Source organism: Crinia signifera, chromosome 7 (genome assembly GCF_055691185.1).
Source record: "Crinia signifera chromosome 7, ASM5569118v1, whole genome shotgun sequence".
Classification (NCBI taxonomy): domain Eukaryota; kingdom Metazoa; phylum Chordata; class Amphibia; order Anura; family Myobatrachidae; genus Crinia; species Crinia signifera.
Genome location: NC_139223.1, coordinates 163,085,609 through 163,112,227, shown reverse-complemented (window position 1 = coordinate 163,112,227; position 26,619 = coordinate 163,085,609). Strand labels below are relative to the sequence as shown.

The window sequence follows — 26,619 nt, the reverse complement described above, 5'->3', positions numbered from 1 at the left end:
GTAAAATAAATAAATGCAGTTAATCAGAAAGTCAAGTTTCATTATTTTATTTTATGCTGCTCTTGTGAGGTTTCAACTATTTTAGTGTAACATGGACAAACCCTAAACGTAATGTGTAGATGGGCCGTGTGTACACTGTAAGTTGGGAATATTACTGGAAGAAAGTGTATTCATAAAATTCTGTCTTTAGATAAATACAGGAGATGCCCCCAAATAATTATTTTAAATACCAGAATTGCAATAAAAAATACTAGAAGAGAAAAGTGTCACAGACCAATACATGGGAGAAAATAATAATGATAATAATTCAATAATTGTATACACAAGCAAGTGAAAAACCAGACATTTCAGGATTAGGTAGTAAATAAATAGAATCCTTTATGGACTGAAATAGGAAGGTGGGTTTTCTGCAGAATTAATTGATACGATCACTCAACTTTGCATTTTATATTAAGCATTTACTAAGGAAACCCGGCACTACAGAGACGCACTAGTGTTGTGTAACGCGAAAAGAGGCTTCATGAACACATCTGTACCAACACGGTCCCCAACATCACCGCAGAGGACAGCATTCGCTACGTTATAAAGCAGCAGTGCACAGGTAAGGCCCATACACACTGGCCGACTTTCACGTGAAAGCCGCTCAGTTTTGTCATTTGAGTCTGTACGGCCTGGCGATGAGCTGGTGATGCGCGCTACCGCATCATCGCCAGGAAATGACAGCGATCATCGCTGTCCATACACATATATGTGTATGGACAGTTAGAACGGCACTGGTCCAAATATCTTGCTTGGGGGAATTAACCTCAAATACTTAGATTTGTAAAAGCTTATTCTGGTCTTTGAAGTACCATAATTTACACCCTAGCACCCACATACAGTTTGAGCTACAATGTTTACCTGTTCAGTGTAAAGGTGCCCATACACTTGTCCGATTTGGGCCGATTCCGACAGATAAATCAGCCCAAATCGGATGTGTGTGACATCCCCTCCGACCCGATGCGTGGTCCCGTGTGCATCGGTTGGAGTGTGGCGGTCGGACAGGCTGTACATCAGATTGGACCCATCACTGGCACATCGCCGGTGCTTTTTTAGCACCCACAAGGTTTTGGATCCGATCCTATGTGTGTGCCAGCGGTGAATATGAAAACATATTTTGAAAAGATTGGCCGGACGCCGATTGGCTGAGAGAATTCTCTCAGCCAATCAGATGGGAGGCCGCTGATTGGCTCAGAGAATTTTATCAGCCAATAAACGGCTGGCCAGTCTTTTCAAAATATGTTTTCTCATTCAGCAGCCGCCCGGCAAATAGCACTACTTAGTTCTCAGCCGCCACATGAACCCCACTGACTGCCTGTCCAGTGCCCTCCCCTGTCTGCACGGACCCCGCTGCACCCCCCCATATACATGCAATAAATCGCATGTAATTTGGCACATCAAGTGCCAAATCGGAAGCAGCCTCCCCTCCCTGTGAGCTTTCAAGGGCAAACCGGTCTGAATTGTCCTTAGGACTATATAAGGCTATATACACCTCAGAACGTCTGTACACGTTATACAATTTACTGCACTAAGGGCTATTCAATCCCAGCTGCTATTTCCGTCAGGTAGAAATAGTGGCCGACACTATTCAGTCCTAGCCAGGACTCGCCTCCCTATGGAGGCAAATCTGTATTGTCAGAAATGGCCGCTGGATTGTCAAATCCGCGTCCATCTACGACTATCAGCGCCTGTTGTCGCCGATGCTGGGACTGTCCGACTGGCAGAATATATTCAGAGCCCACAAGAAGATAAGAACGGAGCCTACAATTAATAAGCTGAATGAAATTCAAGTTAATAATGTTAGAAACGGCCACTACTCCCCCAAATCCCCCGCTAAAATAGCGTCCGGGAGTGAATCGCCCCCTAAATAGTTACAATGGTGTACAATATTGAATAATGTGTATGGGCCCCATGATACATCATTAAACCTAATATATTTTGAGGTCTATTATGGTTTAAGTGTAGAGAGCGATGTCTGTAAGAAGTGCTCGGGGTACAGAGCGATCAGAAATTCTGGTGATGGAGAATAAATAGCGCCTGGTCTCTTCCTAGGGTGAGGTACAGAGGACAAACATGCAGCCAATAAGGCCTAGTCACAGCAATGAAGCCTGACCATGTCAGTGTGTGTCATAGAATACGGTAATGGCATTTATTAGTAATCTCACCTTGTACAACCACTTGGTTGCTTGGAACAAGGATCTGCTGTCCGTCCGTCGTTTGTGCATACTGTAAGATTGTGGTTCCAGGCTGACTGGTGGCTGTGTTGGCCATGGTTAGTGTCTGTAGCCCTTGGACGCCATCTGTACCGTTATTCGCTAACTGTATGGCTCCTCCCTGAGTAATGGCAACTAAATCAGAAACATAACAAGGGATACAAAATACGGACAATGAGCCACAAATCACTAAAGGTGCAAAGCTCAAACCAACGTCAGATGGAGACGTCCGTGGTCTTTATTCACTTCAAAGCTTTATGTAGACAATCAATTCATACGCGACATATAAAAACCAAATTGGCTGCAGACAGATACAGTATGTAATATCATAATTAGAGTTTGCACATCGCCCCTAGGCTCCGGTTCTAATAAAGCCTTTTCCTCCAACAGCAACATCAGCGGAATCTTCTGTGTGTTCTAGGTAACGACCATCTTACTCTCTGCTTCCATACAGTGCACCCCGATTGGCTGCCTCACCTTCTGGGTTTATCTGGGCCATAATAATGTATGTGTATTACAGCTCATGTACGACTCATTGTAAGCTATGGGAATGCCTCGGCTGGCGGTAGTAGGATAAGCAATCAATGAAATGGAATATTTTACACTGATCTATCCTGCGCCAATGTCGCCACTTGCGGCGACCGTGGTGATCGTCACAATCCCATTGGCATGCACGTGCTTCTAATTCGCTCCCGCAGCTCATTTATACACATTGAACAACGATATCGCATCGTGACGATTCCAAACCAAGGGTGCAAATTAAGCGCGACAAACAGGAGCGATCAGAAATAAATGTGGCGACATCTGTAGGTATCTTGTAGCTCATATTTCATACCTGTATCCCCATGGCTCTCCACACCCAATGTAAGAGAAAGCAAGATGGCTGACTATCCTGGTACTTCCATGGGAGGGATGAACACTCTATGGAATGCCTGGCATTGACAGCAGTAACAATTTTTCAGGCCCCCCCCCCCAGTGTAAATATTGTATTAAAAAAGCATCATGTAAGTGCAACGCTTTCATTACATCTATTCTGTCATCCTCAGAAGTTTCTCGTCGGCCCATCTCAGCTATGACGGGAAAAAATAAAGCAATTCACTCCAGACCGGTGTCGGCATTATTACCACACATATACGGGAAGCATCGCAACAGATTTGGATGCACGTTTGATTACATTCGGATTTTTGGTAATGAGCGCTTCTGTTCTAAACTATAAAAATAAATTGTTTGGGCCATTGATGGAGAGTTCCCTAGTCTTTGTTATTCGCTGGCTTGGTCGGAAACGAGACAGATAGCAAAAGCTACAGAAACCTGGCTGAGAGGAACGAGGGATGGGACAAAAGTCTAGAACTTTCAGTGTGTTTGAAGCACTGGTGGAATAATGAGGCCATCCATCAGGCAGATGTTTCCCACCAGTGACTGAAGTAGCATTTGATACAGGTAAAACACACAATGTCTACATACTGTACTGGCCGCTGCTGGTTTGGTAGATGGGCGTCGGTACGGTCACGGTGGTGATGGCCGGGGCTGACGTCTCCTCTTCAGACTTCTCTTCCTCGATTCGCGGTACTCCCGGTGCATCTGAAGATAGGTCATTTAAGATTTTTCTGTTGAAACAAATTAAAATGTAATATAAAGAAAGAAGCAGCAACACACAGGTCTAGAGATCGGAACTCCGCATGGTAAACATCACTTACTAATCATTTCTGCAATAAGGGAGTACTGATAATGATCTCATGTCAGTAAATAAGAAGCCGGTCCTAAAACCACCACAATACTTTAAGATAACATAATCTCCAAGCGGACCTACGTGTAATTGTGTTGTGCGTAAACTGGCAGACGTTTTTCATATGGGTACAGTCTGCTAGGGCTGCACAATAAGTAATGAGTGCACCTGTGCACCTGCCGGGTGACCTGGAAAATGTGAACTGTGTGGGGTCTTGCGGACCGAGGGGAGAAGCAGCCTGCGATTTCCTCTGAACTGCCCGGCAACTTCCCAGGTGGCTGGACTGAATACAATACACCGTAGGCAGACCTTGTGCATATGTATCCCAGCGAAGCCTGCCAGAAACTGTGGTGATCCGACACGTGCAGCCTTTTCAATCCTCAGACTCTGATAAGATGGCTCAAGGGACCGAACATCAGTGATGTCAAACATGTGATTCTGACACTTTCCATCCGGTTTCTAGGCCCAATCTGTCAGAATCGGATGAAAAAATGCCAAAATCTCCCTAGTGTATGGGCACCATAACAAATAGTATCCTCATGCGATGCTCAAACACACTTCCGATACACAGGACACATTGTATAATTCCACAAGTCCGAGTTTCAATAAAACAGACTTCTATTCCAAATGAGAACCCGGCTCAGAAATATCTGGCACCTTGGGAATCAGGGGTGTTCTTACCTGTAGGATGGCCGCCGCGACAGGATTTCCCTGCGTTTCTGTGAGTCTGTAACACTGTCCACTGATTCTTGGGAATCTTCGCTCTCTGCAATGGTGGAAATCTGATCACAGAAAGAAAAACAGCACAGAGGTCAGATACTACTATGGAGAGTTGTATACACAACATCACTAGGAGAAGGTCACAGGAATAGACAGGGTGGGCTTCACCTTTACAGGATGGGAAACGCTATTCAGGGACAAAACATGAAATACCCATTATATCAAATGTGCCAGTTATATTTCTGCAAGGGAAAGCCTGCAGCGCCTGCTGTCAGAGATAGGACCATTGCTGCTAGTGGGGAAGTGCGGGGGGGGGCTTAATTAGTCCATGGGGTAATGCTAGGCTGTAGGAGGCAGTCAGGCTGCGGGCGGTTTAGGTGCTGTGAGTACGGGGAGTTAGGCTGCGGGAGGGCTCGGTTAGGCTGTGGGAGGTAGTCAGACAGTGAGCAGTATAGGTGCTGTGAGGCTGGGGAGTTAGGAGTAGGAGGGATCGGTTAGGCTGTGGGAGGTAGTCAGGCAGTGAGCGGTATAGGTGCTGTGAGGGTGGGGAGTCAGGTGCAGGAGGGCTCGGTTAGGCTGTGGGAGGTAGTCAGGCAGTGGGTGGTGTAGGTGCTGTGAGGGTGGGGAGTCAGGTGCAGGAGGGCTCGGTTAGGCCGTGGGAGGAAGTCACGCTGTGGAAGGTTTAGGTGCTGTGAGGGCTTGATCAGGCTGTGGGGGATTAGGGTTTACGAAGTGTGAGCAGGAGTGTAAATTGTTGAGTAGCCGCTGTACAGTGTGTACAACCGATAATCCAGCACAGTTCCAGAACCAAGACAGCCGTATTATGGGTGGTCTACCTGTGGCACTATATAATCACTGCGCAGCTCCTCTGTGCCAGTGTAACCCTAGGCTGTAGGAGGCAGTCAGGCTGCGGGCGGTTTAGGTGCTGTGAGTGCGGGGAGTTAGGCTGCGGGAGGGCTCCTTTAGGCTGTGGAAGCGAGCCAGGCAGTGAGCAGTATAGGTGCTGTGAGGGTGGGGAGTTAGGCTGCGGGAGGGCTTGGTTAGGCTGTGCAAGTGAGCCAGGCAGCAGGCGGTATACATGGCTGTGGGACAGTGAGCAGTATAGGTGCTGTGAGGGTGGGGAGTTAGGAGCAGGAGGGATCGGTTAGGCTGTGGGAGGTAGTCAGGCAGTGAGCGGTATAGGTGCTGTGAGGGTGGGGAGTTAGGAGCAGGAGGGATCAGTGAGGCTGTGGGAGGTAGTCAGGCAGTGAGCGGTATAGGTGCTGTGAGGGTGGGGAGTTAGGAGCAGGAGGGATCGGTTAGGCTGTGGGAGGTAGCCAGGCAGTGGGTGGTATAGGTGCTGTGAGGGTGGAGAGTTAGGAGCAGGAGGGCTCGGTTAGGCTGTGGGAGGTAGTCAGGCAGTGAGCGGTATAGGTGCTGTGAGGGTGGGGAGTTAGGAGCAGGAGGGATCGGTTAGGCTGTGGGAGGTAGTCAGGCAGTGAGCGGTATAGGTGCTGTGAGGGTGGAGCGTTAGGAGCAGGAGGACTCGGTTAGGCTGTGGGAGGTAGTCAGGCAGTGAGCGTATAGGTGCTGTGAGGCTGGGGAGTTAGGAGGGATCGGTTAGGCTGTGGGAGGTAGTCAGGCAGTGAGCGGTATAGGTGCTGTGAGGGTGGGGAGTCAGGTGCAGGAGGGCTCGGTTAGGCTGTGGGAGGAAGTCAGGCTGTGGAAGGTTTAGGTGCTGTGAGGGCTTGATCAGGCTGTGGGGGATTAGGGTTTACGAAGTGTGAGCAGGAGTGTAAATTGTTGAGAAGCCGCTGTACAGTGTGTACCACCGATATTCCAGCACAGTTCCAGAACCAAGACAGCCGTATTATGGGTGGTCTACCTGTGGCACTATATAATCACTGCGCAGCTCCTCTGTGCCAGTGTAACCCTTCCTCTATAAAATGGTAAATACCGAACAAGAACAGCACTTTGTAGCCAAAAGTGCCACAGCGTACTGACACGTTGGAATAGAAAGGGTTTGTGAGTGATCCGCCTATGCTGCCTGGAGTGCGGCCATCCGAGGAGTTTGTGTGACTGCCTGACAGCGATACGTTATGGAGGACATCCAGCAAGATATCGGTGGAGTCCCCGATTGCCGGCTGTTTGAATATTTCTAAATGTATGTATTATTTATGACACACACATACACATATATATAGGCGACATCCTACTGCATGAGAATATTGTCCCTGATTTCTTGACCAGAGCAGAGATGATATAAATGACTCACTTGCACGGTCTGCACTTGCGGGGACTGTATGACAGATGGTTGTGCAGCTTGGATGACCCCATGTACTTGTACGGTCTGCCCATTGGGGAGCTGGACTAATGTCACCGTGGGAGCCGAGGAGGTTGCGTGTGCAGCTGCCATGGATACCTTATAGTAGAGAGGGGAAACCTTCATTACAGATCTTATACACACTGAGGTCACATCCAACACACACACAATATAACAGTAAATAGAACAATTTGATGGCGCTGTTCATTAATGAATGAACGTTAAAATAACACTAAGAAAGGAAAATGAATGTGTCCGTATGACTGAGATCATGTACATTGTGATCAGACTGGTCTGACACGCAATACCTGTGCTAACGTTGCAATCTGCGGTTGTGTCTGTATGGTCATCTGTTGGGCGTCTGTCTCCGTAACCACCGCATCGCCACTCTGCTGGGTCTCTGCGCCAGATTCCATGGTCATTTAGTTACCTAAAAATAAATCCCCTTTATTCTTCAAAAGTGGATGAACATTACTATGTCATCACTATTAGGAGAATACATAAATATCAGCCCTGGACTATTCCTCTAATACCCCTTTCACACAGAAAATTTCATTCCCGGGTGAAGTGGTTCCACCGGGGAATTTCATAAAATACCCAGGTAATTTTTCTGTGTGAAGGGGTCAATCCGGATCTTAAACTCCGGGCCTGGAACCCTGCGAATGACCAGGGTGGGAGAGCCGGAGTTTAAGATCCGGGTTGTCCCTTTCACACAGGCGAAAACCCAGTGTAATAGAGCAAATTAGCGGGTCTAAACTTTAGACTCGGAGATTTGCTCTCCTGTGTGAATGGGGTCTGACAGCGCACGGTCGAATAACCCGGCGTCCTTAATGCCGGGTAATTGCCGAGTTATTCGGCCGCCGCTGTCTGAATGTGGCATAAAAGTCAGAGCTCAGAAAACTTTGCACAAGCACAGTGACAGCAAAGCCTCCCTATTAGGAAAAGTGTTTTACAAGGGCGGTATATAAGGGTGCCCACCGATTACACCATAATCACGCTTCTCAGGCACAATTACATCTGATTTAGCTGCCTATACTCAAAAGTACTGGTTGGGGGGGGTCGACAAACCACAGATTCCGCACATTTCTTATGTGAACTCGTGTGGCGACCTCTAGTGGCAGCTGGTAGTTTCACTCGCTGCTAGCAGTGTTTTGGCTACACATGGCCATTAGATTATATATATTTGTGTGAAGTGAAAGCAATTTTTGTAGGGACACTGATCTGTTTCAAACTTGCTGGATATGGAGAGAGGGAGACAGAAGACAGAAATTGGAGGGAGGAGCAGATAGGGACTGGGGGTGGGGTGGAGAGTTTGTGGTCTAAAAACTGTCACAGCTCAAAGTGAAAGTACATTGCAGAAGCCGCCATTTTGACTGTTTTTTAACTAGTATGTTACATAAATATCCGGTCTGAGCACGTATTGATGTAACACATAACACCATGCTGAGCACAAGGAGCAATGGTGGATGGGGAGATGGAGGACATCGCCAACAACCTGTTGGAGCACACGGTAACCGCACTGTGCGGACATCCTAGACCATATGCAAGAAAGTATTGTTAATGATGAATGCTTGTGTCGACCTAATGACCTGTCATACTTAATATTAAGGACTGCGGAATCTATCCGGCTCACTACAAGCATTTACATCGGCACACGCCCACCAATACCTACCCACTGGTACCAGAAGGACTGCGGAACATATCCGGCTCACTACAAGCATTTACATCGGCACACGCCCACCAATACCTACCCACTGGTACCAGAAGGACTGCGGAATCTATCCGGCTCACTACAAGCATTTACATCGGCACACGCCCACCAATACCTACCCACTGGTACCAGAAGGACTGCGGAATCTATCCGGCTCACTACAAGCATTTACATCGGCACACGCCCACCAATACCTACCCACTGGTACCAGAAGGACTGCGGAATCTATCCGGCTCACTACAAGCATTTACATCGGCACACGCCCACCAATACCTACCCACTGGTACCAGAAGGACTGCGGAATCTATCCGGCTCACTACAAGCATTTACATCGGCACACGCCCACCAATACCTACCCACTGGTACCAGAAGGACTGCGGAATCTATCCGGCTCACTGCAAGCATTTACATCGGCACACGCCCAAAAATACCTACCCACTGGTACCAGAAGGACTGCGGAATCTATCCGGCTCACTGCAAGCATTTACATCGGCACACGCCCACCAATACCTACCCACTGGTACCAGAAGGACTGCGGAATCTATCCGGCTCACTACAAGCATTTACATCGGCACACGCCTACCAATACCTACCCACTGGTACCAGAAGGACTGCGGAATCTATCCGGCTCACTACAAGCATTTACATCGGCACACGCCCACCAATACCTACCCACTGGTACCAGAAGGACTGCGGAATCTATCCGGCTCACTACAAGCATTTACATCGGCACACGTCCACCAATACCTACCCCCTGGTACCAGAAAGACTGCGGAATCTATCCGGCTCACTACAAGCATTTACATCGGCACACGCCCACCAATACCTACCCCCTGGTACCAGAAGGACTGCGGAATCTATCCGGCTCACTACAAGCATTTACATTGGCACACGCCCACAAATACCTACCCACTGGTACCAGAAGGACTGCGGAATCTATCCGGCTCACTACAAGCATTTACATTGGCACACGCCCACCAATACCTACCCACTGGTACCAGAAGGACTGCGGAATCTATCCGGCTCACTATAAGCATTTACATCGGCACACGCCCACAAATACCTACCCACTGCTACCAGAAGGACTGCGTTAAGGTGCCCACACACTAGAACGATTTTTTGGCCGATTTCCTATAAATCGGCTGATATATCGTCCGATGTTTACCGATAATCGGTAGAAAATCGGCCGATTTCGGTCCGATGCGCGCTCCCGTGGATCTTTTGCTAAATCTTCTGATCTTATGTGCTGCATGAAAGATCAGAAGATTTAACAAAAGATCCATAGGAACGCACACAGGATGTTAAGATAAATCTGTGGTGAAGATGTGCGCATGCCGGAAATCTTCTGTCCAGGACAGGCAAAAGATTTCAAGGCTAATTTATGCGCACATCTTATGATCGCAGATCTTTCTAGTGTGTGGGCACCTTTAGTCTTTTGTCATCCCCACTCCCTACCTTCCTCATTGTGGTATGTGTACCGGTACTAGATAGATTAGGAAGCAGCCCTCCAGTTGGGAACTATTAATACAGCCTATAATACTGCTAATAATGTTCTTATCACAATTTCCCTACTATTACAATTTGTATTTTAGCTGGTTCATTCTTCTATATAATTATTTTTATATATATTTATATATACATTTTAAAGATCAAAAGTATTTTTTTACAGTACATGATTTTATTGTTCTTTTAAAAGTTCATCATTTTTATGTCAACAACGTGTATGTGATTAATGCATTGAAATCGATATAACACACACACACAAAGGGGGAAATTTACTAAAGGAAATGTGTAAAAAATAGGTGTAAAAATAGGTGTATTTGTTTCCAGAAATACACTTATTTTTGACATTTTCTATCCCGAAAATACGGCAATTCGTATTGTTAGCACATCAATACCAATTGCCGTATTTTCGGGATAGAAAATGTCAAAAATAAGTGTATTTCTGGATACAAATACACCTATTTTTACACCTATTTTTTACACATTTCCTTTAGTAAATTTCCCCCAAATTGTCAAGTGAAAGCGAGCACAGGGGGACACCCTAGGGCAGTGATTTTCAACCTTTTTACCTTGCGGCACACTAAATAGGACTTTAAAATTGCCAAGGCACACCCTAAGATCCCCACAGGGCAAAACACATTGGCCACCACAGGAAAAAAACAAACCTATTGGCCCCCACATTAAAAACAATCACAATGATCCCCACAGGTAGCAAAAATAACATACATTGGCCCTTTACATGAAAAGAAGAGACCAGTAAATAACATTTGAACTGGTGGTGGCTGTAAATGGGTTTGGGTATCTCTAGATCTGGGGGCACACTTCAGAACAGCTCAAGGCACACTAGTGTGCCACGGCACAGTGGTTGAAAAACACTGCCCTAGGGTGTACACTTTGGATTTCAGTGACCGTCTTGATGCCCTGGTCACATGCCCTGCTCACAACTCAGGAAGGGTGCGAGCAGAAGTCCTCTAGTTGGGCTCTATAGCATGGCCAATTGAATAGGCCCCACCCTGTACTATTAACATGGTGCTGACTTATTGAGCCATTTATGTCGGTAGACGATTGAACAAGCGCGCACTAACCGCCATTCTGAATCTGCCTTCTCTACCATTACCGATAACTGATCCGTTTCATACGGTCACTAACCACTGTATTTGTATGTTGCAGTAACAATATGTATTTCGCCCTCCTCAGTAGGAAAGTATATGGATTGTAGGACTACAATGACAGGTGAAACACCTGACAGGGTTCATTAAAAGTGCTTAATAGGGATTAAGTTCTCAAATAGATTAGGACGGATCTCCCATCAGCACATTAGGTGCAGACGGCCACTGGTTTTACAGTCCGGAGAACTACAGCAATACAAGAAATCCACATAAAGGAAAAGGACTGTACATCAGACAGACACCGGGTACCGTCACCGCTCACTGAATGCAGGAGAATATACTAGGAGGTTATTCCATTAGCTGCAGGAAATGTTATTTTTTAGCAATTAAATAAATGCCCTTTTTTCTTGTGGAATCATGGAAAATTAGCATTTATTGGTGATTTTGTTTCTCCTGTTTCGAATGGCAGCTACCGGCATCCACTGAATTACCCCCCTCCCCAAGGATGGGTACTGGATGGCCTCCTGACAGTTGGGATCCCGACATGACCGACAGTCAGAATCACTACAGACCACAGAGGGTAGAACAGAACCTGTGGCGAGCACAGTGAGCCCGTAGTACCAGCAGTCTCGGTTCCGATGTTGGACTACTGACCGCCAGAATCCCGACTTTCGGCCCCCTATACCACACCCGTGTCAATTCCCTTGTTCATATCATAGGCAATCATGAAGTCACTGGTTCCCAACTCTGCCCTCAAGGACCCCCACAGTGCACTTTTTCCAGGTCTCCTAACAGAATCACAAGTGAAATAATTTGCTGCACCCGTGGGTCACCGAGTAATGAGTACACCTGTGCTCATGCCGGGTGACCTAGGAAATGTGTCAGTGAGTAATGAGTACACCTGTGCAACTGCCGGGTGACCTAGGAAATGTGTCAGTGAGTAATGAGTACACATGTGCAGCTGCCGGGTGACCTGGGAAATGTGCCAGTGAGTAATGAGTACACCTGTTCACCAGCCGGGTGACCTTTGGAAATGTGCCAAATCGCAGGTGTTTGACATCAGATATGATCCAATGCGCAGTCCCATGGGCATCGGATCAGAGATCAGACCTGCTTGCAGGTCTGAGCACTGACTTGGACAGTCTCCTGGCAGTGGGGAATGGGATCACCTGCTTTATATTGCATGCAAAAGGACCGCATAAGATTTATCGCATGTGAACCTGCCGCCCAGGAGGGCCCAAGGAGGCTCCAGGAAGATCAGCTGCGACTTCATGCATGCATGGGCACCTTTAGAAAGCATTAAAACATGGCTGATTAAGGCTTCTAATACAACTCTAGAAGGATTTTTTAGGGCAGGGCGCTGACCACTGTGTAGGGCACTTTTTATTTTTTAATCAGGAGGGCACATAAAAAAAAAAAAAAAAAAAGCACACTGCACTAGGATTACACCCATTGTCATATTCTGTTATGCCCGTTACATATTCTGTCATAATAACAATTACACATTATGGCACACACTGTAATGCCTTTTACACATTACACCGCACACCGTAATACCATTTACACATGATGGCACACAACAAAAAATCTCAGCACCATGTCAGTGCGGTGGGGAGCAGCGTAAGGGTGCACACTGCCACACACAAAAAAGGGCAGGGTGCATTTTGAGGTTTTAAAAATGGGCAGGGTGCGGGACCCTGCAAAAGAAGCTTAGAGGGAGCACTACATTTCTTTTTTCTTCTTCATTAAAACAATGCAAAGAAACTAAAAAAAAAAAAAAAAATTAGTTTAAAAAAAATAAATGGTTTAAACCAAAAAAATACTTGTGCCCCCAACAAATACTTTTTCGGTCGGTTTTTAGAAAGGTTTTTCTGGTACAGTCTCACTTTTTTAAGAATGTCAAAAATGGATCAATGATATAGGACTATAAAAATGTTCAAAACAGCCGTGATTTTGACAAAGACACATGGTTCCGCCAGTAATTAGTAATTCAACACTTTATTGAATAAATGACAAGCTCTGCATGCTCATGCGACCAGTGGCTTCCCCCCGGCAGAGTGCCTCGTTTTCCATCAGCGGCCATCGCTGGTCGCCATCGCTGGTCTCTGATGAAAACAGGACCCTCAGCAATCTGCTTTTGAAATATGCAGTAGAGGGGTTGCTAACCGTTTTGATATTGGAACACATTTGCCCTCACAATTATCATATGACGAAATCATTACTACTAATTAAAATGTTTTCTTATAACCAGGATTAAAATCTACATTGAAGTCCTGGCTTCACAACAAAAACATTGCCTATATTAATATACAGCAGTGAGTGGGAAGCATAAGCCACAAGTCCCATCATAATGATGCAAGGAAACCACACAGCACAACAATGGGGTTATTTATACACATGGGCCCTTATTCTGGTTCACTCGCAAAGGCAAGATCCTTCTCAGATGGACAAAACCATGGCACTGCAGGTTGGGCAGATGTAACATGTGCAGAGAGAATTAGATTTGGGCAAGTTATTTTGTTTCTGTGCAGGGTAAATACTGACTGCTTTATTTTTACACTGCAATATATATCTCGCTTTGAAGTACATCCCCCACTCAAATCTAACTCTCTCTGCACAGACCTGAAGTGCACATGGTTTTGTCCATCTGAGAAGGAATTTGCCTTTGCAAGTGAACCAGAATAAGGGCCATTGTACGCTGCAGAATTACATCACTACATTATTCGCCATAATCCTCATTGCGTTCATCCATCCAATTTGCATAGAACCTGCGCTGTGTAAAGCGTTTAATCGGGATCGGTTTCTTAGATCACTCCCAGACGTCCCCAATACAGAGCCAATCACAGACGTAGCAGTCACACGTAGTGATGTAATTAGCTGGGAGAGTGCGACAAGCGCAATCATTACACCCACCTGTGTATCAGCGCTTCTGCCCAATCCACACTCCTGCTTCGTTTCAGCTGTACCCTCTACCAATCAGAATGTAAGCTCACTAGCAGCGCCCTGTTACCACTTTGGTTCCCATTTCTGCCCACTACTATGTCCCAGGACTATAGAACGCCCTGCTCCCGCTGGGCGGCACTGCAGCGCACTGGGGTACATAGCAACACTTCTAAAGTGATCATTCATCTGACAGGATTCGGTATGGAATCCCGACAGGGTCCAAATCCCGAATGGGTCATAATACCGACAAGGACAAAATCCCGACATGGTCAAAATACCAACATATAGAATCTACAGGTGAAACAGTCAACATGACTTTCCGTCGACAGGTCCCGAGGTCGATATGGGGTTTTCACTGTTTTTTTTTTACCCAAATGTCGACACAAACATAGTTGGAAGTGAACCGCAGCCCCTAGCATAGCTCGCAATGCTTCGGACACTATTTTATTCTCCCACCACGCCCTAGTGGATGGTAGGGCATGAAATACCACCTGTCAGCACATGTCGGCTCAAAAAACAGTGAAAAAACCCGTGTCGACGGAAAGTCATGTTGACTGTTTCACCTGTACATTCTATAAGTTGGGATTTTGTCCCTGTCGGGATTTTAAATGTCAGGATTTTGTCCCTGTCGGGATTTTAAATGTCGGGATTTTGTCCCTGTCGGTATCATGACCCATTCAGGATTTCGACCCTGTCGGGATCTTGACCATCGGGATTTTGACTGCATCCCATCTGACAGGCCGGATGCTCTGCTGAACATGTCGGAGTTAGGACTGTTCAGAAGTCATACAAAGATTATTACGTTACCCTGCTCCTAAGCAGCATCAGTTCCTACGTATAGTTACTGCCTATATATCTGCAGAACCCTGAGCTGCAATACGGGGAGCAATTCAGGTGAAGGGCAGAACGTGCCACTCTGCAGCCCGCGGCGTGACTTTTCCCCCCTTCCACTCCACGGAAGTGCCAAGGAAATGCAGCACCTACTGTACCAACCAAACGGAATTGCCCCATTCTGCAAAGTGCCTCTGCAGCAAGGGAGGCTAAGGAGGGATACAGTCATTGGGTAGACCCTATTAAAATAGGTAGACAGGCACTGAGTCAAGCATTGAAGGTCGACACCTGAAATTGGGTTGGAAAGTTGACATAAGCATTAGGTCTACAGTCAAAAGGTAGTCATGATTTTCATGGGTTTTTTTTTTTTAGCTGACAGGTGGTATTTAATGCCCTACCATCCGGGTGTGGAGGGAGAACAAAAGAGTGCCCGAAGCATGGTGAGCGCACTGGGGGCTAGTATTCAATGCTCCCAGTTCGCGTTTCTTTCCAGCGAAGATTTTTTTTGGTTGAGAAGGCCAGTGCTCTCACCAAAAATGGTCCTCGCCTTATTCAACGCTCCTGGTTTGACGAAAATGAACAGTGAGATTTGCCCTGTTCACCGCTTGGTCCTCATCCGCCGTTGTTTTCTTATGGTAAATTTTGCGTACCTCGCCATTTGTGTATTCAATGCTGGAATGGAGAACGCTGCTCACTTTCTACATATTTTGGGGCTTGCCTCTCCGTTTTGCTCTCCCATTTTTTTAGGTGAAATCAAATTTCGTACTATATAATTATATGAAATTAAATTACTTTCTTTGTTTTTTGGTGTCTACAAGTCTATTTTTTTATTATTTGAAGGATCTATAATATTTTTTATCTTTTGCAGCGCCACATTAATATATTTTTATCGTAAATTTTTGTACATCCCATGATGCATTTTTTTCTCACTTTATTCTACCCATGATTCACCTCTTCTTCCTCACTCCTTCATTTGGACTTCGAAGAGGTACACACAGCATTAGCAGTCTGTGGATTTAAAATGTATTTTTTTTTTTTTTTTTTTTTTTAAGGCTAAATTTGCGTTTTTCTGCAATATTTGAACATTGCCTACAAATGGAGCCATTTACTCCTCATACACCGCATTGGTCAATGCTCGCCATCAGGGGCGGGGAGCAGCTGACGCGTTGAATAGGATGAGCGGGAGGCATGTCGATGAGGGGAAAAACTGGTGCATACACGGCGAGTGGAAAACAGCGTATGCTATGCTGCGCTCGCCAGGGCATGTCAACATTTGGGACAAAAATGTATAGAACTCATGTCGACCTTTTAACTGTCAATTTACTGCTTGTGTCAACCTATTTCAGGTGTCGACCTTCAGTGGATGACCTAATGTAAGTCAACCCTATAACCCAGGCATGTCCAAACTATGGCCCTCCAGCTGTTGTGAAACTACAAGTCCCATCATGCCTTGCCACAGATTTATTAGGAAATGCTAAAACTATGGCGTGGCATGCTGGGATGTGTAGTTTCACAACAGCTGGGGGGCCGCAGTTTGGACATGCCTGCTATATACCATACTGTGTATACTTATTAGTATACCTGGAACAAACAGTGCGTACTGCAGACATTACGGGGCCCTTCTACATGTGTCCACGTGCACACTAGCAAATATGACCTAGGTGACTACAATCATTCTAAAGTCGTAATTGGAATGAGTGAATATGATCACCTAAACTGTAGTAAGGTGAATAAATTAATTGGCCCCACACCAGTATTGCCCAAACAGATCACAATGAGTGGTAGGATATATGTAGCGGCTAGGTTTTTAGGCACCCTACGCAAAAACTCAGCTTAATGCCCCCACACACCATAACCGACTTTCCAGAATCTCAGGTGAAAGTGTGGAGTTGGTGTTATCGAAGTTCAACAAGGACGCCTCTCTGAGTCACCCCTAGTGTTGTGACAGACTCAGGGCCCCTTTCTGAGTCACCCTTAATGGGATATTTAATCCCCGGCGAGCATCTCCCGTCGGGGAGATGCTCGCCGGGCCCTATTCAATGCTGTCTTCCAAGACAGCATTGAGCAGGGTTTCTCGGCAGAACGAGCCCAACATCACAAGCTGTCGGACTCGTTCTGCCGAGAACAGCCGGGAACTGACGAGCTGTCGGCTGCAGCTCACCTCTTCCCGGCTGCAACTCGCAGCCACGCCCCCTTTTCGCTCCCCAGGAGGCGGGACATTGAATCCCGCCTGCGTGTTCTCGGTCGAGCTGACCGAGAACGGGACTGGGTCAAGGCGGTCGAGCTAGCTCGACCGCCGTGACCCTCAGTTTGAATACCCCCCTTAGTGTTGTGACAGACTTGGGGCGCCTCTCGGAGTCACCCTTCGTGTTGTGACAGACTCGGGGCACCTCTCAGATTCTGGAGCCCCTAAGCAGCTGCCTAAAAGTAAAGCCAGCCCAGGATACTCGCCCAAATCCACTGCACAAGACCAAAGCTTTTGGGACACAAAAGTAGTCAGGTGTGGACCCCACCGCCATCATGAAATAGTTATGGCTACCATATATACTCGAGTATAAGCCTGCTTTTTCAGAACATTTTTTTATGCTGAAAAATCCTCCCTCGGCTTATAGTGAGGGTCCCACTTGAGTCAATAATTTTTTTTCCAGTTTTTTGTTGTAAAATTAGGTGCCTCGGCTTATATTCAGGTCGACTTATACTCAAGTATATACGGTATATTAAGGCCTGGATGGTTTCCTTTAGATTTTGTAGATTATTTTTGGCTTACAAACTGCAATTCAAAGAAATGTAGAGTTAAAACCTGTGAACCAAAACCTGTTTTCTGGTTACTATATACAAATAAGGGAAATCCAGTTGGAAATTAGGATCCACGGGTCCTTTGTCTGTGTAAAAGGGTCGATCCATATCTTAAACTCCGGAACGCCGATCTTGCAAAAGGCCAGGGTCGGATATCCGGATTGACCCTTTCACACAGGAGAAAACCCTGTGTAATAGAGCAAATTACCGGGTCTAAATTACTGGAATTAGTCCCAGGAAGTCAGTCGCCACCTACTGATCTGTCCTCTCCTACTGGAATTAGCCCCAGGAAGTCAGTCGCCACCTACTGATCGGTCCTCTCCGACTAGAATTAGCCCCAGGAAGTCAGTCACCACCTACTGATCTGTCCTCTCCGACTGGAATTAGTCCCAGAAAGTCAGTCGCCACCTACTGATCTGTCCTCTCCGACTGGAATTAGTCCCAGAAAGTCAGTCGCCACCTACTGATCTGTCCTCTCCGACTGGAATTAGTCCCAGGAAGTCAGTCGCCACCTACTGATCTGTCCTCTCCGACTGGAATTAGTCCCAGGAAGTCAGTCGCCACCTACTGATCTGTCCTCTCCGACTGGAATTAGTCCCAGGAAGTCAGTCACCACCTACTGATCGGTCCTCTCCGACTAAAATTAGTCCCAGAAAGTCAGTCGCCACCTACTGATCTGTCCTCTCCGACTGGAATTAGTCCCAGAAAGTCAGTCGCCACCTACTGATCTGTCCTCTCCGACTGGAATTAGTCCCAGGAAGTCAGTCGCCACCTACTGATCTGTACTCTCCTACTGGGATTAGTCCCAGAAAGTCAGTCGCCACCTACTGATCTGTCCTCTCCGACTGGAATTAGTCCCAAAAAGTCAGTCGCCACCTACTGATCTGTCCTCTCCTACTGGAATTAGTCCCAGGAAGTCAGTCGCCACCTACTGATCTGTCCTCTCCGACTGGAATTAGTCCCAGGAAGTCAGTCACCACCTACTGATCGGTCCTCTCCGACTGGAATTAGTCCCAGAAAGTCAGTCGCCACCTACTGATCTGTCCTCTCCGACTGGAATTAGTCCCAGGAAGTCAGTCGCCACCTACTGATCTGTGCTCTCCTACTGGAATTAGTCCCAGGAAGTCAGTCGCCACCTACTGATCTGTACTCTCCTACTGGGATTAGTCCCAGGAAGTCAGTCGCCACCTACTGATCTGTCCTCTCCTACTGGAATTAGTCCCAGGAAGTCAGTCGCCACCTACTGATCTGTACTCTCCTACTGGGATTAGTCCCAGGAAGTCAGTCGCCACCTACTGATCTGTCCTCTCTTACTGGAATTAGTCCCAGGAAGTCAGTCGCCACCTACTGATCTGTCCTCTCTGACTGGGATTAGTCCCAGGAAGTCAGTCACCACCTACTGATCTGTCCTCTCCGACTGGGATTAGTCTGTCCCAGAGGAACTTCCAATGTCTCAATGTGCAGGCAGAATAATGTATTTTCAGGAAAATAAAAGTGTGTGTGTGTGTGTCTTGAGGATCAGTTGCACAGATATTGGCCGGTTACAGTAGGCTTTCCATCGCGCCCCTATAGGCATGCATTACCAGCAGGATGGCGCATTGCGTTGTTTACAATCCCTCCCTTATGGACAGATGTACTAAGTCTTGAACCAACCAGCTCATGTCATTTTTAAACACAGCCTGTAACATTACATTTAGGCGCTGACTGATTGGCTCTTGACCATGCTCCACTTTATCACTTCCAAGGCTTAGTACATAGACTGTAAGCGCCAAATGCCCTGAGTTTTGAGAGACGGTGCTATTTTATTGGGACTGTACCATCGGTGGGCACTAGTTGGGAGTACCCCTGCCCCTCGCTGTGGGGCATAAACGCTGTGCACAGGCTAGCGCAACGGAATCTGCTGCGCTATATAAGAACCTGTAAATAAATAAATAAATATTCATGGGCACATGGCCAGCAGCTCAGAGCACTAGCCATGCCCCTTAATGATGAAGATGGGAGGCGTGGCTTGCAGGAGCATCATTCCAACAAAGCCACACCCCCTTTTGGCACTGACATGGATTCCCCGCATAGAAGTCCCAACTGCAGCAGCTGGATTTTGGTAGGTATGTAATACGACTGGCACTTTGGGGGGGAGGGGAGTCCATAGAGATTGACTACTCGGTGCAGAAGCCTCACTCACAATGTTACACTGATCGATATGATGTGCGACACTGAATCTGTGTAAGGGAGCAGAAGCCACAGCTTACTTACATTGACTCTGTATGTGTGTAAAACCAATTCCTCTACAGCTACAGCACAGCGTCTTTAGTACACGGTGTGACTTCACATCATCTGCACCACACAAAAGTTCCAAAATATAGAGACTGGTGTGTAACACCACCACTTGTAGTATCAGTCGGGCACCTCATGCTTCATGACATACATACATGTAGGTAAGTATCAGAACCCAGCTATAGCCCCGGCAGTGTACTAATGTACGTATCACCACCACTTGTAGTATCAGTCGGGCACCTCACGCTTCATGACATTCATACAGGTAAGTGTATAACCCAGCTATGGCCCCGGCAGTGTACTAGTGTACGTATCACCACCACTTGTAGTATCAGTCGGGCACCTCACGCTTCATGACATACATACAGGTAAGTGTATCAGAACCCAGCTATAGCCCCGGCAGTGTACTAGTGCATGTATCACCACCACTTGTAGTATCAGTCGGGCACCTCACGCTATATGACATGACATACATAGTGTTCCTTCTAGGAACCAAACGGGGCAGGGCGCTGGAGGGGCGGATCGGACACGGCAACGTCACAATTGAGGGCATTCCCGGGTCGCCGCGTCACTGAAGGGGGCGTGCCCGGGCCGCCGCGACACTGAAGGGGGCGCGCCCGGGCCGCCGCGACACTGAAGGGGGTGTGCCCGGCCGAAACTAAGTCCCCGAGCTGCCGGGAAAGCACCGTGCACCGCAATCTATGGCGGCGCTGGGCTTCACCGGTGCACTCTGGCGGGCAGGAAGCAGGCTGTTTTAGCGGGGCGCTTCTAGAGGGGCAGGGCGCATTCTGCCCTTTAAAAATCAGGCAGGACGCAGCACCCCGCTAAAACAGCCTAGCGGGAACACGAATACATACATACATACATACATACATACATACATACAGGTAAGTATCAGAACCCAGCTATAGCCCCGGCAGTGTACTAGTGTACATATCACCACCACTTGTAGTATCAGAACCCAGCTATAGCCCCGGCAGTGTACTAATGTACGCATCACCACCACTTGTAGTATCAGTCGGGCACCTCACGCTTCATGACATACATACAGGTAAGTATCAGAACCCAGCTATAGCCCTGGCAGTGTACGTAACACCACCACTTGTAGTATCAGTCGGGCACCTCACGCTTCATGACATACATACAGGTAAGTATCAGAACCCAGCTATAGCCCTGGCAGTGTACGTAACACCACCACTTGTAGTATCAGTCGGGCACCTCACGCTTCATGACATACATACAGGTAAGTATCAGAACCCAGCTATAGCCCTGGCAGTGTACGTAACACCACCACTTGTAGTATCAGTCGGGCACCTCATGCTATATGACATACATACAGGTAAGTTTAAGAACCCAGCTATAGCCCCGGCAGCATGAACTACGTGTATGTGAAAAGAAAACTCCTGAGAACCAAGCTAGTTCCTTCACCCTTTCAGTGCCAAAGTTGCTGTGAGAAATGTGCAAAATATCTGCTAAAAATGTCAGCGCTGCTAAAAGCTGTTTCTTTTTGTCAGGCACAATATTTAACTAAACGTCAATTAATTGATTTCCGATCAATTGCTGGCAATAACTGAAGTCATTCATGCGGCTTTCACACCGCAAAACCCGCTTAGACCAGGTATTTAAAACGGGTCAGAGCAAGTTTAACCCCTTTCACATCGCATGTAAATACCTGGTCTAAATCAGGTATGCGGTGTGAAAGCAGCAAAGCTCATTACCGGGGACACAGGTGAACCCGCGCTCACTCTCTCCTCCCCTGCAGCACGCCATGCCTAGCGAGAGACACACAGGCCCGGGAGCCCGCTTCGGTTCCATTACAGGCCGAGCGCCTCGTTACCCGCCGCCATGTTCAGCAAGGACGCCCGCAGGAAGAAGGAGCCCGAACTCTTCCGGGCGGTGGCCTGCACCAGCTGTACACCCAGAAGCTGCTGCCCCTGGAGGACACCTACCGCTTCCATGAGTTCCACTCCCCGGCCCTGGAGGACGCCGACTTCCATAACAAGCCCATGGTAGTGCAGTACAGCACGGGGAAAACCACCTTCATCCGGCACCTGATGGAGCAGGACTTCCCCGGCATGAGGATCGGCCCGGTGCCCACCACCGACTCATTCATCGCCGTCATGCACGGCCCGGTGGAGGGGGTGCTGCCTGGGAACGCGCTGGTGGTGGACCCCAAGAAGCCCATTAGAAAGCTCAGCGCCTTCGGTAACGCATTCTGGGTTTTTTGGGAAACAGTAAAATCACTCTGCACCTTTCAGACCGCACATATTACCATTTTAAAACTGTTAGAAATCGGCAAAATACAGGTTTTTTTAATGCGGTCTGAGAGGGGCATCCTATTCCTATACTACGGCCCTGGCATTTTTAGCTGATATTTTGCACACCTCTCAGAGTTAGAATACTTATTAATCCCTTCAGCTATAAAAAAAAAATAAAAAAAAAAACACTACTTTTTTTTATTTATTTAAACAGTACAGGATACTTCTCGGCCTTTAAAGTATAGAACACACAAGTACGTGCAGATATGTCCTCATACACCAAGCGGCACAAGATGCCTGGAGCAAGTGAGCAGCCATGTTTTGCTCCGCTAGGACAGGGCGATAACTCAGTAACTATATAACGGACCATGAGGCGGAGCGGATTAGTTTGATAAGTGACGCTTGTATATCTGTGTGCGACGGAATCTGTATGAAGCAGGACAGAAGAAAACTAGCATCATATGCAGAGTCAGTCGCACACAAATATAGTGCAACACATTGCCGGCAATACGCAGTCTTAAGCTGCCCATACATGAGGCGACATCCATGCATTTTGGTCAGTTCTTATGCGATTGTAGCAATCAATCGCATAAAAATCACATGTATTTGACAGCAGGCCCAATGCTATGTACAGGCCCACGAGCATCACAATGGACCCAGCCAGTCGCACCGGCTGCAAAAGAGATCTGTCGAATCGCAACCAAACCAGGCAGGCTTGGCTCACATACGATATATCATATGCAAAAGAACTGCGTAAGATCAATCGCATGCAATCCTACCAGGTTGGGATGGGGGGGGGGGGGGTGTCTCCTAATGTTTGCCCAGTTTTAAGGCCCCCACTTCAGTAACTGCCCACTGGGGAGACTTCATACGATACATCATACGCGCCCCTTTAGCTATAAATGTATTGTATGCTGGATCCGATAAATCTTACAAGCGGCACTTGCGAGCTTTGCTTCCGATGCTAGGCACATATGATTTGGGCCTAATCCATCGAAATCAGGTGAAAAGGGCCCAAATCGTAGTGTATGGCCAGCTGTAATATCAGACCTGGCACGCTGACTGATGTGACAGCAGTATCCGTGTGTGAGGACACATCTGTACGTATATATAATTAACCCCCCCCCCCCCCCCACACACACACACACAAATTAAATCAGGGTAACTATAAATACATATTATCAGTTCATTCTCACTAATAAAAAAAGCTGGCTAAGTATTCCGGCAGAATGCACATATATACACCCCCCCCCCCCCCAAGTACTACGGTGCTATAAAAACGCACAGGCCTGCATGGACACCTACAGCTTTAAGAAGGAGGAGAAATGAAGAAGAAGAAAAAAAATAGTAGCTTGTGGCTTATTTGGAATTTTTGGAACAGCCCTGAGCGGTGCAGGCGTATCAGGGAAAGTCATAATCTACACTCATACATCTCCCGCCTAAAAGGAAGTAACACACGCATACAGAAATAAAACCAAAACACTGTTGTTTTGAACTTTATTGCAGGTATAAAAAATAATAAATATATGAACACCGAGCTTATACTGTATATAATTTGTATGTGCTGTAAGCCCCCCGACACCGCCTCGCAGTAGGGGATGTATGTCCTCATGGTTACAGAGGGTTAACCAATCGGAGAACAGGAATACTGTATAAGCAGCACAGACATGGGGTTCCCCTAATGAACAATCTGGATATGTTCAGCATTGATTCCAAATCCAGGCTGGGAGTCACTGTCACCCCTTAGGCAAAGCATTAACAGAGGGGCATTAGCAGCCATATATATATACCCTGAGATATGACGCAACGTGCACACAGCGCCGCTCACACCGGACCAATTAGAACAGTGTGTTTTTTCGTATTTGCATTAAGGTCCAACCACACAACAAAACACTTTACACTATGTGCAGCCGGGGTACCCACCTGCATAATTCGGGATGCCAACCTACCTACAGGAATATTATATGACCAGTATACTGACCCACATCCCATTACACCAGTATCACTAACACCAGTAATGTACGGGTATCTAGGTGATGGGCGCGAGCAACACGTATGTACATAGCATTCCTGGGCTGGCGAGCACATATCACAGAACACACATGTCCCATCGCAGCCACCGGGACGGGACAGGGCAAGTCACCCCCATTAGGGTCACTGAGGACAGGGCAAAATCACCACCATTCGGGTAACCAGGGACGCAACATGGAAAATCACCACCATTCGGGCCACCGGGAATGGGGCCATTCGGGTCACTGGGGACAGGACAAACCCTGCTTTTCCAGTATTGGGGAGCGAAGGGCACAACAACACAGCGCAGAAGTGACAGAAGCTCACCCTGGGCCCAAGAGCTGACACTCTACTCAGCACCACACACACAGATCTGCCACACAGGGCCCCTCAGAGGACACAGGGCCCGGGCACTACACACTGGGGGATAGAATCAAAATAATGCGGGAAATACAAAAATAAATAAAAAAATAAAGTGTCTGTTATTTCATTTTACATAGATGGTGGGAGGGGTATTCTATCGCGACAGAGGCCGCTCAGTGTCGCGACAGAGCAGGAAAAAAAGGGGGGTCCCCCCGCCCGGTGACCCCCGTGTCCGCCCAGCGCACCCCGAGCTCAGGCCGCCGGCCGCCCGCTCCCCGCCGCCATTATCCTTTGTCTGGCGGCTTCTCCGTCCTCCCCCACACCCGGGCCAGCAGCGGCGGGGTCCCGGTCCTGAGCGCCGGCAGCCGGGGTGGCGGGAGATGGGGAGCCGCCGGCTGCTGAGCCCCCCGGTGTGTGTGAGTGTGCGAGCTGCCGGTGCGGCTGTGAGGAGAGCCCGGTGCTTGCGGCCTGCTCCAGGCATGGAGTCCATGCCTGCGTCTGTCTCTCCCTCCTCCTCCTCCTTCCTCTTACCGGGTTACACTGCCTCTCCTCCTCCGTCACTGCTTTCGTTCGCGGCTGCTGGGATCTCGCTGGGCTTTTTTTATTCTCTTCCCCACCACGTAACACTCCGCGTCAGACTACACCTCCGCCGCGTCACTGTGCTGCCCGAGCCTCAGACTACACCTCCGCCGCCGCGTCACTCTGCTGCTGCTGCTGCTGCCCGCGCTCCCTGCGCTGCTGCTGCTTCCTCTGTGCTGCTGCTGGGCGGTGGCTAAGGACATTGCGCTCTACTCTGTGGCGAGCGGTGAGGCGGGATCTGCTCTGACAGGGCAGCTGCCGGGCCGCTACAGCGCGGCCAGCCAACCAGCGCGTAGACGGGGCGGAGCTGAGAGGGACGGCGGCAGTGCGCCTGCGCAGTGGGGGGAGGCACGGAAATGCACGAACGTTCCCGAGTCCTCCCGGGCCCGGCTCCCCTCAGAGACGAGATCACACACAGGCACACACACAGCAGTAGCTGGCCGGGCGGCCGGACGCAGGAGGAGATGGTTGCTGCCGCAAATCTCATACACAGCGGCTGCCACCTAACAGGGCCTCACGGTATTACCGTCTCCTGTAATAATAATTATATTTTAATAATATAAACTTTTTGTTTTGTTTTAGCTTTAGGGTCTGGAGTGCAGCAGCTGCCAATAGTTCGTGTGGGTGTTGTATGTTGGGCCTTATTCACGTCGGCTCATAATGAGCCGAATTCACGACGGGCTCCGATGTTTCATTGAAAATACGCATGTGCAGACCCGCAGCACAAACTCCTTCGGCGAGTATGCCAGGCGTTCGCACACAGCATGGGGGCTGGAGCATGGGGACCCCCAGCGTTTCCTGGGCGTTGTCACAAAAGCGGTGGGTGCGCCAAGAAAAACAGCTGGCGTCCACACGTGAACTCAGGCATGACAAAGCCTGCTCAGGGGCGGGTGCGGCTGACGTAACTGGACGTCACCCGGCCACGCCGTCTGCAGCCCGGCACTCGCAAATAGCCTAGGCTGACTTTTGATTTCATACAGATGGTACAAGCATTCGATGGTTGCCGACCATCGAATGATTGTTCTCCCGTACACACGCATGCGAATGGATGTTAGCGTACACTTCCATGCAAATGCGGCAGTACGTTTGGTGAAGGGGGTGGTCGTTCACAAGCATGGCGAGCGTTGGTTATCCGCACGCTAAGCATTGAATTTACGCTGCTTAGCGATTCAACGTGAATCAGGCCCATTGGTTGCGCTGATGTATGTATAGTACAGGTGCGTACATAGGCCCCGATTAACT

General features: G+C 48.0%; 1 protein-coding gene across 2 annotated transcripts in view; it reads right to left on the bottom strand.

The window, feature by feature from the left end:
- CREB1 (cAMP responsive element binding protein 1) overlaps window positions 1–25,571 on the bottom strand; it is a 32,636-nt gene extending 7,065 nt beyond the window's left edge. The window contains exons 1-6 of one of the 2 annotated variants that reach the window (XM_083154220.1): window positions 25,330–25,570; window positions 7,309–7,430; window positions 6,953–7,099; window positions 4,660–4,760; window positions 3,717–3,859; window positions 2,205–2,387 (exon numbers count right to left, since the gene is read on the bottom strand). In XM_083154220.1, the coding sequence (XP_083010346.1) occupies window positions 2,205–2,387; window positions 3,717–3,859; window positions 4,660–4,760; window positions 6,953–7,099; window positions 7,309–7,422 (688 nt within the window). In that variant the 5' untranslated portion in view covers window positions 7,423–7,430; window positions 25,330–25,570. Of the gene's footprint in view, window positions 1–2,204; window positions 2,388–3,716; window positions 3,860–4,659; window positions 4,761–6,952; window positions 7,100–7,308; window positions 7,431–25,329 lie in introns of both variants that reach the window. The other variant, XM_083154221.1, reaches the window with a different exon arrangement.
- Window positions 25,572–26,619: the final 1,048 nt, after the last annotated feature.